The 14,507-nt window shown below is 43.4% G+C and overlaps 1 protein-coding gene across 5 annotated transcripts in view; it reads right to left on the minus strand.

Moving 5' to 3' along the window:
- Window positions 1-853: 853 nt before the first annotated feature.
- Rnf214 (ring finger protein 214) overlaps window positions 854-14,507 on the minus strand; it is a 32,689-nt gene continuing 19,035 nt past the window's right edge. For 3 of the 5 annotated variants that reach the window (XM_040730099.1, XM_040730100.1, XM_040730101.1), the window contains 9 exons: window positions 9,313-9,409; window positions 8,988-9,076; window positions 6,462-6,552; window positions 6,162-6,260; window positions 4,843-5,219; window positions 4,585-4,717; window positions 4,058-4,162; window positions 3,677-3,772; window positions 854-2,751 (listed from right to left, as the gene is read on the minus strand). In XM_040730099.1, coding sequence (XP_040586033.1) covers window positions 2,686-2,751; window positions 3,677-3,772; window positions 4,058-4,162; window positions 4,585-4,717; window positions 4,843-5,219; window positions 6,162-6,260; window positions 6,462-6,552; window positions 8,988-9,076; window positions 9,313-9,409 — 1,153 coding nt within the window. In that variant the 3' untranslated portion in view covers window positions 854-2,685. The remainder of the gene's footprint in view (window positions 2,752-3,676; window positions 3,773-4,057; window positions 4,163-4,584; window positions 4,718-4,842; window positions 5,220-6,161; window positions 6,261-6,461; window positions 6,553-8,987; window positions 9,077-9,312; window positions 9,410-14,507) is intronic. The other 2 variants (XM_040730102.1, XM_040730098.1) reach the window with 1 other exon arrangement.

Consider the following 14,507-nt stretch of genomic DNA (forward strand, 5'->3'; position numbering starts at 1 on the left):
TGCCACATTTTGCTTTATAATTTCTACCCATGTTGGGAAAAACTGGTTTTTTCCCATCTTTTTCCAGGGGAAAAAAACACTCAACCTAGTTGTTATTTACCCTAGTAACTGGTGTTCATTTTTTTTTAAAGGGGGAAATTTGCATTTATTTTTCCTTTGATGGTTAATTCCTTTGTAACATAAATCTATGAACTATGATGTGTAAAACAGAAAAAAAATCTTGACAACAGCTTCTTGCTTGTAAAAATATGTATTATACAGCTCTATTTTTAAAGTCTCCTGAAAAATTACTGGCCTATCTCCATCCTGCATGTGGGCTTTTTGCCACTAGTCTACATGGATTGTACCATTGAGGCCCAGTGGGCAGAGGTGATGGGGAACAGGGATGCAAACTTTGGGAGTTTTTCTGACTGTTTCTCTGCAAGGAATAGAGCCACACTGACGAGGCTCCAGCTGCAGGGACCCACTCGCCAAAATGTAGCCTTCTTGGGGCTTGCTACTCGTTCCTGCTTTTTTTTTTCTCTCTCGTCTTCTGGCTTCAAAGATTTTTTTGGAAAAGACAAGTAATTTAAAAAGAATTTTTTCTGAGATAGCATCTCATTATGTAGACCAGCTGGCTTCAAACTTGTAGCAACTTTTCTGCCTCTGCCTCCTGAGTGCTGGGATTATAGGTGTGTACCACCACTCCTTGATGGAAACCATATATATGTGTGTATGTATGTATGTGTGTCTGTGTGGGGCTTTTGGAGTGGGGGTGTTGAGATAGGGTCTCGAGTAGCCCAGGATAGCCTTGGACTCCCAATCCTTCTGTATTCATCTCCCAAATATCATGATTACAGGCTGTGCCATTATGTTTGGCTAGACACAATATTCTTTATACTCACTTCCAATTTACAGTTTTCAGGGGACACTGAAAGGTACTACACAGCTAGTGCCAGGCTGCTGCACAGTTGAAGGGAGAGAACAATCTTACAATTATAAGACAGAAAATGAATCCCCCACAGGAAAAAAAACAAAGAAAGTTGTCTTCCATCTTGTCATCTTTTCTGTTCAAGACAGTACCAAACTGGAGACAAGAAGACAGACGTACTTAATTAACCAAAGACAGCAGGTCACCTGACCTCTAAAAGGTTGAGTACTCAGGCCATTCCATTTCCCTTTTAAGATGCCAAGGTAATCCTGGGAAGTCCAGTTCCCTAAATATATTTGTCAATCAACCTGGACAAATAAGGCAAGAGAAAAGAATTCATCCATGAGCTCATAGGCAAGGAAGAAAAAAAAAAGAGAGAGAATTTAGTTAGCTCAGAAAGGAGAAAGTCTTTGCTATCCTAATACAAATTACTAGATTCAACAAGCATTTCCCAGTCCCAGAATGGGAAAACATCAATTGTTGGTAACATAATGTTGCCCTTCCCCCAGATCCAGTTTCTTTTCCCTTGATTAACACTTGTGTAATTCTAAAAGGGAAGGTAATTAATGCCATTTACTATAGGAGTAAAGATAAAGATTGAAAAGGACTCAAGGTTCTCTAAGCCACAGTTGTCCAGGCATAAAAAACAGAAGTACTCAATAAGCAGAGGTGGAAACCATCTCACTCCAGATGGGAGTCTACAAAACATGGCTTGTGACTGTCAAGTCCCACCCCCTTCATCTCACTTTGTCTCCATTTTATCCTAGACAGGGAATGTGTCCTCCATAGATTTCTTGCTTCACAAATGAAAAATCCAACATCCCATGATTATTCTGCAAATACTTTTGCACAGACATCTCACCCCAGTGCCTGTCTGGAGCTCATCCAAGGTCACCAAACAACTTGGTTGTGAACCAACTGCCTTAACCTTTGTGGGAGAGAGAATAGCTAGATTAGAAGACCAGAGGAATGGGAAGGGTGAGCACTTTGCAAGGCTGGCCTGTCAGTGCTTAGTGGAGGCCAAGCCAGTGGCAACAGGGGATAGTGGCTAGGCCCAGAGGAAAATCCATGAATTGTGCTTTTCTATCCAGGAAATGGAGTAGACAGAAGATGGTGGGAGAATGGGACTTGATTATGTTGTTCTTGGACTGTGGATTTTTCTGACATAAAACAGAATATCCTGTATACCTGATATCAATGTATAAATAATGAGCATTAACACAGTAAAATGTTCAATGAAAAATCAAACTATCAGAGTTACATTTTTTCCCCTCAATCAATAACATTTTATCATTGGAATGGAGTGGCTAAAACAACACCAAGCCTTCTGGAGGCCCCTGCAAAGCAAGGCATCTGGTTGGACAGCAGGTGAGCACCAGGCTTCAATTCTGCATACATGAGCCTTACAAAAATGGACTAAAGACTGAGCCAAACCAAGCAGGATGGCCTTAGAGCAACAGCAGCTTTCTAGATGGGTTAGACAACAGTCCTATGCAGGGATCATGATTTCAAGGCCAAATTAAACATCATATTCCCTACAGTCTGCAACCCCCAAAAGAACTGCAAGATGAGGGGGAACAAGGTGTATCTGCACTATATACATACTTTCATTACGAACATTTGAATACAGACTTTCTATACACACATTACCTATATAATAAAAATGTACACAGCATGAGTATATGTCACTGTATAAATATAGAGTTTTAGAAATCTTGAACCCGCGTTTCCTGTTCACATCAGTTTCTTCTCTTCTTCCTCCCCAGTCGGGTCCATCATTTAAGAGTTGGGCAAAAGGGACAAGTATCATTTGTGTTGGTCTGGGCCCAGAATTTGATACACTGGAAAGAAAGAGACACATATACCTCAGACTTGTCTGGGAAACCAAAGTAAAGTTAGCAGAGAGTGCCATTAAAGATCACCAGATCTAACACTCAAAAATTCTCACAAGGGCCAGACGGACTAGCACGGCTATTTCAGTGGTCTCTCTCTGAGTGTTATGTGTTGTATGCACTTGTTAGTATGAAAACATGTTAATGCATGTGCATATGTTCGTGGAAGCTAGGGTCAACCACAGGTGTCTTTTTCCACCATTAAAAAAATATATATTTACTCCATGCATGAGTGTGTGCCTTTGGGACTTTTTCTTATCTAGAATGTAGGTGCTGGGCTGAGTGCCTATCAAGCATGCCGAAAGCCCTGGGTTTGATTTATAACACTACATACACCAACTATGGTGACACACCTATATAATCTTAGGAGATGGGGGCAAGAGGATCAGAAGTTCAAGGTCATCCTTACCTACACAGGGAGCTAAAAGAATTTAGATGTTAATATTGTTTTTACTTCTTGGAAAAACAAAACGAACAAAACAAACTGGTTAAGAAGGAACCACGCTGCTGTTAGCAGGAGTCACTTGTGAGTATGTCAATGAAGATAATACACAGGCCTTCAAACTACTGTGCTAATGGAGTTACTGATCTCACAGTCAGGTCTACCACTCCTCTCAGCTAAAACAAAGCATACCCAAGAAAAGAGATTATCAGTGTTTAACTATGAATTGCTTATTAGTAACCTACAGAGAATGGGATAAAAAGCTATAACATTCTGAACTGGCATTCTGAACTCTACTGATGGTGAGTTCACAAATGACTAAAAACTTTATGACTAAATATCAATGATGGTAATGAATTAAAATAGTAAAATACTCCAAAAAAATGACCTTAGCTGTCAGAACAGAGTACAAGAATGATAAGCAATGCTTACCTCCTTGTGCAGTGCATGGGAACAAGCCATCGGGTGCAGCTCACTGGGCTGGACAAGTTTCTGACACATCAGACACAGCTTACAGGTGGGTGGAGCCTGTGGGACAAGAAAGCTGGTCACAGCTAGCCAAACTCCAGGTCATCTTGCCTGCTATGCCCATGACTCCATCTGTTAGTTCCACGGAGCAAAACTATTCCTCAGCAAAAGAAATACGAGTCCTAACCTAGATTCTTGCCTAAAGTACTTGCAGCATGTTCCCAATAGGGCTGCAAACAACTCTGCTGTGGAGATAATGGTTTCCTTTACCATTCTTACCTGTAACCCACTCCCTCCTCACCCTGTGCTTCTCCACATCCCAGTGGTAAAAGAAAAGAGTCTTACATGTGAAGACCTTCCAGGGTATGAAACTTGGGCAGAAGGCAAGAACATTGGGGTACTGATTTGGGCCAGAGGAGCAGGGTACAAAGCCCGGATCCGACCAAGTGGCTGTGGGTAGAAATAATTTCAGAGTGAGGGAAGAGAGTCTGAGCAACAGAGCATGTATTAAAAAAAAAACTGGGGCCAGCAGGATGGCTCAGTGGGTAAAGGTGCTTGCACGCAACCCTAATGACCTGAGTTCAATTCCTGGAACTCACATGATAGAAGAAGATGGACTCCCACAAGTTGTTCTTGAATTCCACACATGTACCCGTGAAAACACATCTCTCTCACATACAAACACACACACATACACACACAATAATAAAATTTAAAACAAACAAAAACCACAAAAAGAAATCATTCGTTTTTAACTATGAAAAGAACAAACCAGATACCCCTTGCTCTGATGCTTCTCCCAGTTTTTCTGAAGTTGGCTTCTTCCTCAACCTCTCAGTAGGTCTAAATTCTCTCCCTGTAGCTCCTCTTACCTGAGTGCTGGATGTCACCCGTTCATGCTCTGCCAGCCGTGCAGCAACCAGCTGGATTAATTCCTCCATGGTCAGGCCTGCCATGGTGGTACGTGCTGTCTTGATTTGCTGAAGAATGTTGGTCATCTGGGCCCTGAGAAAGAACCATGTTGAGAGAAAGAAGATCAATCTTTATGGGGAACATCCACATAACCTCCCTATTTCAAACCACAAGTATTTTTCTGGCAGATACCTCAACTGATCCTTAACAATACTTACTTATTGCACTGTGGGAACCGAGTCAGCAGCTTCTCCAGGATCTTCTCCAGTTTGTCTACTGGTTGGGGCCGGGGAGTTTCAGTAGAAGCCTTAATACCGCCCAAGCCTGGGGGAGGCGGGATGGAGGCAGCAGGAGGCATGTGTGGACCATGAGGGCTGACCAGAGACCCCAAGCCAGGGCTATTTCTCCCATGTGAGCCAGGAAGAGGTGGGGATGGTTGGTTGGACTGGGAAAGGGCAGGATTCAAGATTGGAAAAGACAAAGAACGAGGATCTGCACTGGGCATAACCATAGGCATTGTGACCTGCCCAATAGAAAAGGGCATCCGAGGGGTCAGAGAGGGACTGGGCTGAAATACTTGAAGCATGAAATCTGCCTGCAAAGGGGAAGAAGTGGAGGACAAAAGAGATGGGGAGAAAAGATTAGGAACTGGAGCAAGGGATAAGGAGATGGTTCAGTTGGTAAAGTACCTGCCTTGCAAGCATAAAGTCCTGAGTTCACATCCCAATAGCCACATAAAACCCTAAAGAGAGGCATGTATCTGTAACCCTAATGCTGTGGGAACAGAGACAAGCAGATCCCTATATTGGCCAGCCAGTTTTGCCAATCCCTGAGCTCTAGCTTCAGTGAGAGACCCTGTTTCAAGAAATAAGGTAGACAAGCTGGGTGTGGTGAAACACGTCTTTAATTCCAGCACTTAAAGAGGAAGAGGCAGGCAGATCTCTGAATTTGAGGACAGCCAGGTCTACATGAGTTCCAAGCTAGCCAAGGATACATACTAAGAGCCTATCTCAAAAAAAAAAAAATCATAAAAGTTAGAGTAACCTAAAATTGATCTCTGGCCTAAGTGCATGGGAATGAACACACACACACACACACACACACACACACACACACACACACACACACACACACACACACACACACACATACCTGCATGCACATATATAAGCATACACTCACACATAAATAAACTAACACAAAAAAATTTTTTAGGAGCCAGGAGATAGTGGCATAAGCCTTTAATCCCAGCACTCAGAAGGAGGACAGGTGAATCTGTGAGTTGAGGGCCAGCCTGGTCTACAGAGTGAGTTCCAGAATAGCCAAGATTACACAGAGAAACCCTGTCTTGAAAAACAAAAACAAACAAACAAAAGTATTCTAGGAGAGAAAACTGGGTCAGAGATCAATGAGCAGCTCTTACACTCCTGCACTAAACAGGGATACCCTGACATTCTCATAAAAAGAACAAGTAGACCACTCTCTGCTTTTGTCTACAAAACACAGAAAGTGAACTCCTTACAGTTAGCACTCTTACCTCTGAGGGGGGCGGAGGCAAAGTTGGGGTAGGAATCTGAGGAAGGCTGCTTAGCTTGGCTCCATTCCTCACTAGCTGGATGTGACTATTAAACTGATCCTGGAACAAAAGGAAGAAAAGGACTGTCCTTTACAGCCAGGCAGGGCAAACCTCCAGAGAAAGCACATGGCCTGCTCTCAGGGGCACCGCACAAGTGGGGCAAGCTCTGCGCAGCAGTCAAAGGCTACCCACCAACCTACTGTCAGGAGAGTATAAGCACAAACCGGGGCTGACTGAACCATCACTGCTAACTACACTTACCCGAACATTCTTTTTCATTATCCGAACTCCATTCAGTCTTGTCTCCCACTCCTGTTTGGAACGAACTGTCTCTAGTGTTGGAGGAGTTGACCTTTCAAGAACAAAGAATTTACAGGATTCAAAGAACAACAATCAAAATTTTTTTTGTTGTTTTGTTTTGAGACTGGGTTTCTTTGTGTAACCATGGCTGTCCTAGAACTAGCTCTTATAGACCAGGCTGTCCTGGAACTCACAGAGATCCTCCTGAATGCTGGGATTACCACCTCCTGGGCAACAACAATTCTTTTTGTTTTGTTTTGTTGTTGTTTTTGTTGTTGTTGTTGTTTTTCGAAACAGGGTTTCTCTGTGTAGCTTTGGAGCCTGTTCTGGCACTCACTCTGTAGACCAGGCTGACCTCGAACTCACAGAGACCCGCCTGCCTCTGCCTCCTGTGTGCTGGGATTAAAGCCTTGTGCCACCACCACCCAACTTTTTTTTTTAAACAGTCAATCCTTAATTCACATAAAGTACATACTTAGAAATAGTTTGTGGGCCCGGCATTGGTAGCACATGAAGAAGCCACAAAGAAACCCTGTTTTGAAAAACCAAAAAAAAAAAAAAAAAAAAAAAAAAAGGAAATAGTAAAAAGCATTGGTTTCATACTTGATCTCTCAAAGTAACTGAAAGATGGCAGCCCAGCACTTCTGCCTCCATGTTGTGTGTTCTCCTCCTTTGGGGCAGGGTATGCTTGACTCTCCATACTCTTCATTGCTTATCTAATCTATACCCTCCCCTTTGGATGATGATGACACAAAGACAACTGTCCTAAAATTGCAGTCACTTTCAATTCCAGGAAGAACAAGACTTCCAAGGAACAGCCACCCTCCAGATGACGATAATCATCCATGAGTAGGAGTGGTTATCTTGTGGGAACCAGACCAAGGCCCTCAAGTGGTGACAGCTAATAACAGGACTTCTTCACATCATCTCACAGAACAAGAACCGAGACAAATATCCGTAAGACTACATCTTGAGCCAGACCGGTTAATTATTTACCTCTCCTGCCCCTTGTCCCATTTCCTCTATTTAAACCTGAAGTTCTGTGTCATGTGGTGGTGTGCGTCTGTAAAGCAAACATTCTGAAGGTAGAGCAGAAGGATCAAGTGTTTCAAGCCAGTCTGGACTGCACAAAATCCCATCTTAAAACCCTAGGACTAGAGGGATGATGGCTCAGCAGTTAATAGTGTTTGCAGAGGAAGTCTGGTTTCTAGCATCCACACTGAGCATCACACTACTGCTTATAACTCCAACTGTGGGGGATCTGATACTCCGGGCACCTGTCTGGGGGTACCTGTACACATGTGCATACTAACATTCAAACATACACACATAAACAAAAATATAGTCTCTTTAAAAACATATAAACAGATCAACCCAAAGCTCATGTTGGTATTCCAAAGATAGTTTTGTCATCTCTGTGATTCTTTATCTGTTCTTTCCAATGTGGCAACACTGATTACATGTTTTCTGCTTTTCACCATTACTGATTTCCTTAACTGGTATACTGGGATGAATGACTGAGCACAGTCTGCTAGGGCTGACAGAGCCTAGGCTTTTATCTTAAACTCCAGTTACACCATGAGACACAGTTGCTGGATAGTGGTCCTTGAAAGAAGAGGTGGGAGCAAGTGCTAGGGAAACTCAAGGGAAACTGCTTCACCTTTCTGTTTGAGACAGGGTATCCCATGTTGCCCTCCCTAGCCTGGAATTTTCAATCCTGCTGCCTTGGACTCTTAAGTACTGGAATTACAGCAAAGTACCACCAAGCCTGGTTCATGTCATCATCTTTTTTTTTTTTGGTTTTTCGAGACAGGGTTTCTCTGTGGCTTTGGAGGCTGTCCTGGAACTCACTTGGTAGTCCAGGCTGGTCTCGAACTCGCAGAGATCCGCCTGCCTCTGCCTCCCGAGTGCTGGGATTAAAGGCGTGTGCCACCAACGCCCGGCCATGTCATCATCTTTTAAGCCAAATATTTAAGAAAGAATTGGGGAGCCGGGCAGTGGTGGTGCACGCCTTTAATCCCAGCACTGGGGAGGCAGAGGCAGGTGGATCTCTGTGAGTTTGAGACCAAGTCTGGTCTACCAAGCAAGTTCCAGGACAGGCTCCAGAAACCCTGTCTCGAAAAACCAAGGAAAAAAAAAAAAAAAAAGAAAGAATCGGGGGAGGGAAAAAAAAAAAAAAGAAAGAATCAACCACAGTGAGGGTCCTTGTCTGCTCAAAAATGCTACAGGAATCCTCCAAGTCCTGTGGCAGATAAAGGAGAAACAACCATGGAAGAAACAAGGCTCCAAAGACATATCTTATGCTTTGATGTTTTAGCATATTGTATTTACCCAACAGAAGTACAATAAAGAGGGAAGACTGAGAAAGTGCAGGAAGTGGAAGAGAAATCTTAACAGTCGTACATATACACACAGAGCCAGTCTTAGAGCTCTATGAAGACAAATGTGAGTCAGGTCTGCTAGCCTAGGCCCCAGGGAGGCACCTACTTGAGGTAAGTCAGATGCAGCTCTGCTTCTTTCTCTGCTTCTTCCAGTTTCAAGACCAGCAACTCCTTCCGGCTCTCCAGGGACAGGATCTAAGGAACCCATGCAATTGTAGATCCATGTATGTACATGTTTGTGCGCATACACGCGCATGCACACAGAGCGGGAAGGGGTGGACAGGAGAGAGAGAGAGAGAGAGAGAGAAAGTTTTATAAACACAAACCATCTGTAGTTAAAACAAATGCCTCCAGCCTTTTAGTGCTGTATCAAAACTGTGGAGCACGTGGGAGCACAAGACCAAGTCTTTGGAGACACTGTCGCTTCCTACCTCAGCCTTCCAGGCCCGCTCTGTCTCTTCCATAATATTCCGGTTGATTTCACCATCCTGGGTCTTGAGTCTATCCAGTTCCATTTCCCACACTTCTCTGTACAGTGAGAAGCCAAAAACAAGATTATGGAAGGAAATAAAAGTCTGCTGAGCAACACCAAAACAAAAGGAAAGCCTGACTGGTTCTGTGGGGACTGCTACATGAAGACACTCCAGAGACAGACAAATGATGTGTAGGGTAGTCTAAACAGGAAACACTCACTTCTCCACTTGTTCAAACAATGTTACCTAGTGCAGGAAAGGAGTATCTCTTAGAACCCAAACCTAGCTGGGCATGGTAGTTCATGCCTATAATCCTAGTTCTTGGAAGGCTAAGGCAGATAGATTTCTTTGAGTTCCAGACCAACCTAGACTACCAAATAATAATAATAAATAAATTAAAAACAAAAATTAAGCTTTTTAAAAATATACAACAAAATGGCTACCCATTATGCAGGTCTATCATTACTGAATGAAGAATTTCCTTGTTGCCAGGCCATGGTGGCACATACCTTTAATCCTAGCACTCAAGAGGCAGAGGCAGGTGGATCTCTGTGAGTTCAAGGCCAGCCTGGTCTACAAAGTGAGTTCCAGGACAGCCAGAGATACATAGAGAAACCCTGTCTAAAAAAAAAAAAAAAAAAAAAAAGAATTTTCTTCTTATTATTTTTTTAAATCTAGATGACTATGTGAACTTTACTCTTCACTGTGGGTGTGTGCATACCAGTGTGTATAGATGTTTTGCCTGTGTGGCATGTGCACGAAGTGTCTTTGGAGGCCAGAATAGGGTGGCAGATCTCCTGAGACTGGAGTAACAGAGGTGCCATGTCAGTCCTCTGGAAGAGCAACCAGTGCTCTTGACTGCAGAGCCATTCTCCAGCGCCTTCCTTGTTATTTTCAATTTCACAATTATAAATAATGCCACAACCACATCTCTGTGTGTGTACTAATGCAGGTTAATGACAAAGTGATACAATTAGATGTGAGAGGAAGATAAGCTGGGTAAGCCTCAGGTTCTGGGACTGAGGTCACCTAGTCCATCCTAGTCTCACTACTCTGTACTGCTTGCCCAATGAGAATTTCTATGCCTTGTTTTCCTAGAATATGAAGTGTGTGTGTGTGTGTGTGTGTGTGTGTGTGTGTGTGTAGGCACAGGAATCCACTTTCCATAGCACCATGGTGCAGACTAAATGAGTTAATGTATCCAAAATGCCTAAGATGGTCTCTAGCAAATAGTAAGAGCTTCATAAATGCCTGCTATCATTTGGATGTTAGAACAACTTTCTTCAGAGAAACTAAAATACAACTGTATCTTGGTTTTTTCTTCTAGCCAGCCACAGAAGCATATACCTTTAATCCCAGAACTTGGAAGGCAGAGGTAAGAGCCTGAGTTTGAGGTCAGTCTGGTCTATATAGCCAGGGCTACATGAGAATCTGACTCAAAAACAAAACATCATTTTCTGCCTGACAAGTGGCTGTAGGAAGATGGCTCCCTTGGAATAAAGACCCAGAAGCTAAGTGTCCCACGAAATATGTATTCTCTGACAGAGGAGAGACAAGAATTAGGATCTCTGAGTCCTCAGCCAAAGGCCATTCTTGCAGAATTATGATACACTCTAGGTAAGGACAAGAAAACAAAGCAGAACCAAAACCAGTGGAGACTTAAGTAGATACAGTCAGTTGTGATGTTCAAAGGTGTATTTCCTGAGCTTAAGACAATTTATGAAATCTCTTCTTTCTTTGTAGTGTGCATGCGTACTCTGACACAGTTCTGCCTTTCATTAAATGTAGGAGACTGATCTTGTAATCCTGATCCTCCTGCCTCCATCTCCTAAGTGCTGAGAATATAGCCTCAAAACACCACCATGCCAGGCTTAAAATCGGTTTCTTGAAACAGTGAAACCATATATAGAATGATTAAAGAAAAACATTACTGGGATGAATTCTTCATTGATTCAACAACTGTAGTCTCAATGTGCTAGACATTTTAAAACTTACAGATATAACCCAGATGCTCTTCCAGGTTTGTGTGGTGAGTAAAAGGGACAAGGAAAATGTGGGCAGAACAAGCCAAATGTGCAAAGAGCAAGGGCACAAAACCCCAGCAGTAAGAAACAGACATTAACACAGAGATGGCGCCAGAGGCCCTGGGGAGAGAGCGCACCTTTCAGAGTGCAGCCAGAGTCCCCAAACACATCTGAGACCTACTCCAAGGAGCCACAACTTTACACTTAAATGTGTGAGACTGAAAGAAGGGAGGGAGGGAGAGAGGGAGGGAGGGACAGAGAGAGGGAGGGACTGAGGGAGGGAGGGAGGGAGGGAGGGAGGGAGGGAGGGACGGACTGAGGGAGGGACTGAGGGAGGGAAGAAAGGGTAGTAGCAGCACACCCCTTTAATTCCAGCACTCAGGAAGCAGAAACAGGTGGATGTCTGAGTTTGAGGCCAGTCTGGTCTAAAGAATTACAGGACTGCCATGGCTAAACAGAGAAACTCGGTCATGAAAAAGCCAAAATAATAGACAAATAAATAAAAAGGAAAGGACAGATAAATGGTATTTATCTTTTTCATCCTTTGATGAACTGACACAGGAGTTTTCCTGAGAATACATGACATGTGACCGTCTCTTCACTCTTGTGACTAATAAATACATGCTTCTGTATTCTTCAGGTTTCAGCCATTTTCTCTTTTGGTGAAGGAGCTGTTTGGTTTTTAAGCTTTATTTTTTCATATATGTATGTGTCTCTATGCATGGTATGTGTGTGAGGATGTCCATGGAGGCCAGAAGAGGGCACTGGATTCCTGGGAGCTGGAGCTATAGGCAGTCATGAACCACCCTATGTGGGAGCTGGGAACTGAACCTGGGTTGTCTCCAAGAGCTGCAAGTGCTCTTAAGTGTTCAACCACACTGCAGGCCCAGATTTTAATTTTTTGTATAAAATACTGTATCAACACTTGGAAGATCTATAAAATGTTGGGCCAATATTTAATAAATTATGCATTGTGTTATCAAATCAACTATGGGATCCACTCAATGGGTATAAAGATTATTTTAAGAAGACACTGAGATTCCAGAGTTGCAGTGTGGGGAGGGGAGCTCTTGGAATTTCCCTTATAAGAGTCAAAGCAGCCACTTGTAGAGAGCAAAGCTGTCATGAACTGCTCACGGTGATCTTCTCCCAGAGGAAGGATAGGAACCATCTAACAAGCCTCCCCTTGTAGAAAGCTTCCAGTACATGTGGAGACCAGAGGTAGACAGCAGGTGTCTCTACTTCCCTCTATGTTATTTTTTGAGACAGGGTCTCTTGACTAAACCTACATCTCTAAGATTAACTAGGATAGTTAGCTGGATAGCTCCAGGGATCTGCCTCTCTCTGAACCCCCAGTGTGGGATGATAATGACAGTGCCAACGTTTCACATGGGTACTGGAGATCCATACCTTGTGTTTGCAAAGGAAACACTGGAGCTTATCAATTTGGCCAGACCGACTAACCAATCCAGGGACCTTCTTGTCTCATTGCCTCCCATCCCAAGTGCTGAGGTTACAGATATGTACTGCCATACACCCCTGGCTCTTAGTAGCCGCTGAAAATCTCAACTCAGGTCTTCATGCTTGCTTGCCTAGTAGGCACTTTACTGACTAAACCACCTCCCCAGTTCACAGACATTCTCATCTACTAAAAGCTCATTTTATTTCCACAAAATGTTCACTAAGTCTCTTTCTCACCACTTTCCAGGGAATCATTTAAGGTCTATAGGGATGACTCAGCTGGTAAAGTACTTGCCTTGAAAGTTCAAAGATCTGAGTTTCATCTGCAGAACCCACATAAAAGTGCTGAGCATGATGGGAGTACACAGTTGTGATGCCAACATTGGGAAGTGGAGACAGCAGATCCCTGGGGTTCACTGGCCAGGCAGTCTAGCCTAAGTATTGAACTCTAGGCCAACGAGACCCTCTCTCAAAGGAGGTGGGTGATGTTCCTGGAATGATAGCCAAGCTTGCACTCTCTCCTCTCCTCCCTGTCTCTCTCTCTCTCTCTCTCTCTCTCTCTCTCTCTCTCTCTCTCTCTCTCTCTCTCTCTCTCTCTCTCTCTCTCTGACTGTCTGTCTCTCTCTTACACACACACACACACAGTGGTGGCTAATTTATGTCAACCTGACACAAGCTAGAGTTATTTTAAAAGGATGTAGTTTCAATTGAGTAAATGCCTTGTGGGTGGTGCCATCCCTGGGTTGGCGGTCCTGGGTCCTATTAAGACAGCAGGCAGAGCAAGCCATGGGAACAAGCCTGTAAGCAGCATGGCCTCTGCATCAGCTCCTGCCTCCAGGTTCCTCCCCTGCTTGAGTCCCTGCCATCACTGCTTTTGATGATGAATGATATATAACTGCGAGTGAAATAAGCCCTTTCCTCTCCAAGCTGCTTTTGGTCATGGTGTTTCATCACAGCAATAGCAACGCTAAGTAACACAACCCTCCCCCACAAAAGAATTGTTTTCCCACCAGGAGGTGGTGCATGCCTTTAATCCCAGTACTCAGGAGGCAGTGCATGCCTTTAATCCCAGTACTCAGGAGGCAGAGGCAGGCAGATCTCTTTGAGTTCGAGAGCAGCCTGCTCTACAGAATAAGTTCTAGGAAAGCTAACTGTCACACAGAGAAAGCCTGTCTTGAAAAACCAAAAATAAAAAAAATAAAATAAAATGTTTTCCTATGGCCAGGCACTAGTGGTGCATGCCTTCAGTCCCAGCACTTGGAAGGCAGAGGCAGGTGGATCTCTTTGAGGGCAGCCAGGTCTACAAGAGCTAGTTCCACAACAGGCTCCAAAGCTACACAAAGAAATCCTGTCTCAAAAAAACAAAAACAAAAAAAATGTTTTTCTATAAGTATTTTTCTTCCCTCTTATCTTTGCCTAAGAAGAGGACACAGAACCTCAAATTCTAACACCTTTAAGTTACTGGTCTCTAGTAGGTCTTCTACATGTATACATTGCACAGACAAACTGTTTTTTTTATTCTTATTGATCTGGGAATTTAATTTGCTAACCCTAAAAAGGTACAGGAAAAGCCTTTCTTCCCTTTGACAAATAGGTAAAAGATCCATTCAAGCTTCAAGGTATTGTAGGACATGCCTATAGTCCTAGCACTCTGGAGGCAGAGGCAGG

This window comes from Mesocricetus auratus, unplaced genomic scaffold (genome assembly GCF_017639785.1).
Source record: "Mesocricetus auratus isolate SY011 unplaced genomic scaffold, BCM_Maur_2.0 Super-Scaffold_100022, whole genome shotgun sequence".
NCBI classification, from domain to species: Eukaryota; Metazoa; Chordata; class Mammalia; order Rodentia; family Cricetidae; genus Mesocricetus; species Mesocricetus auratus.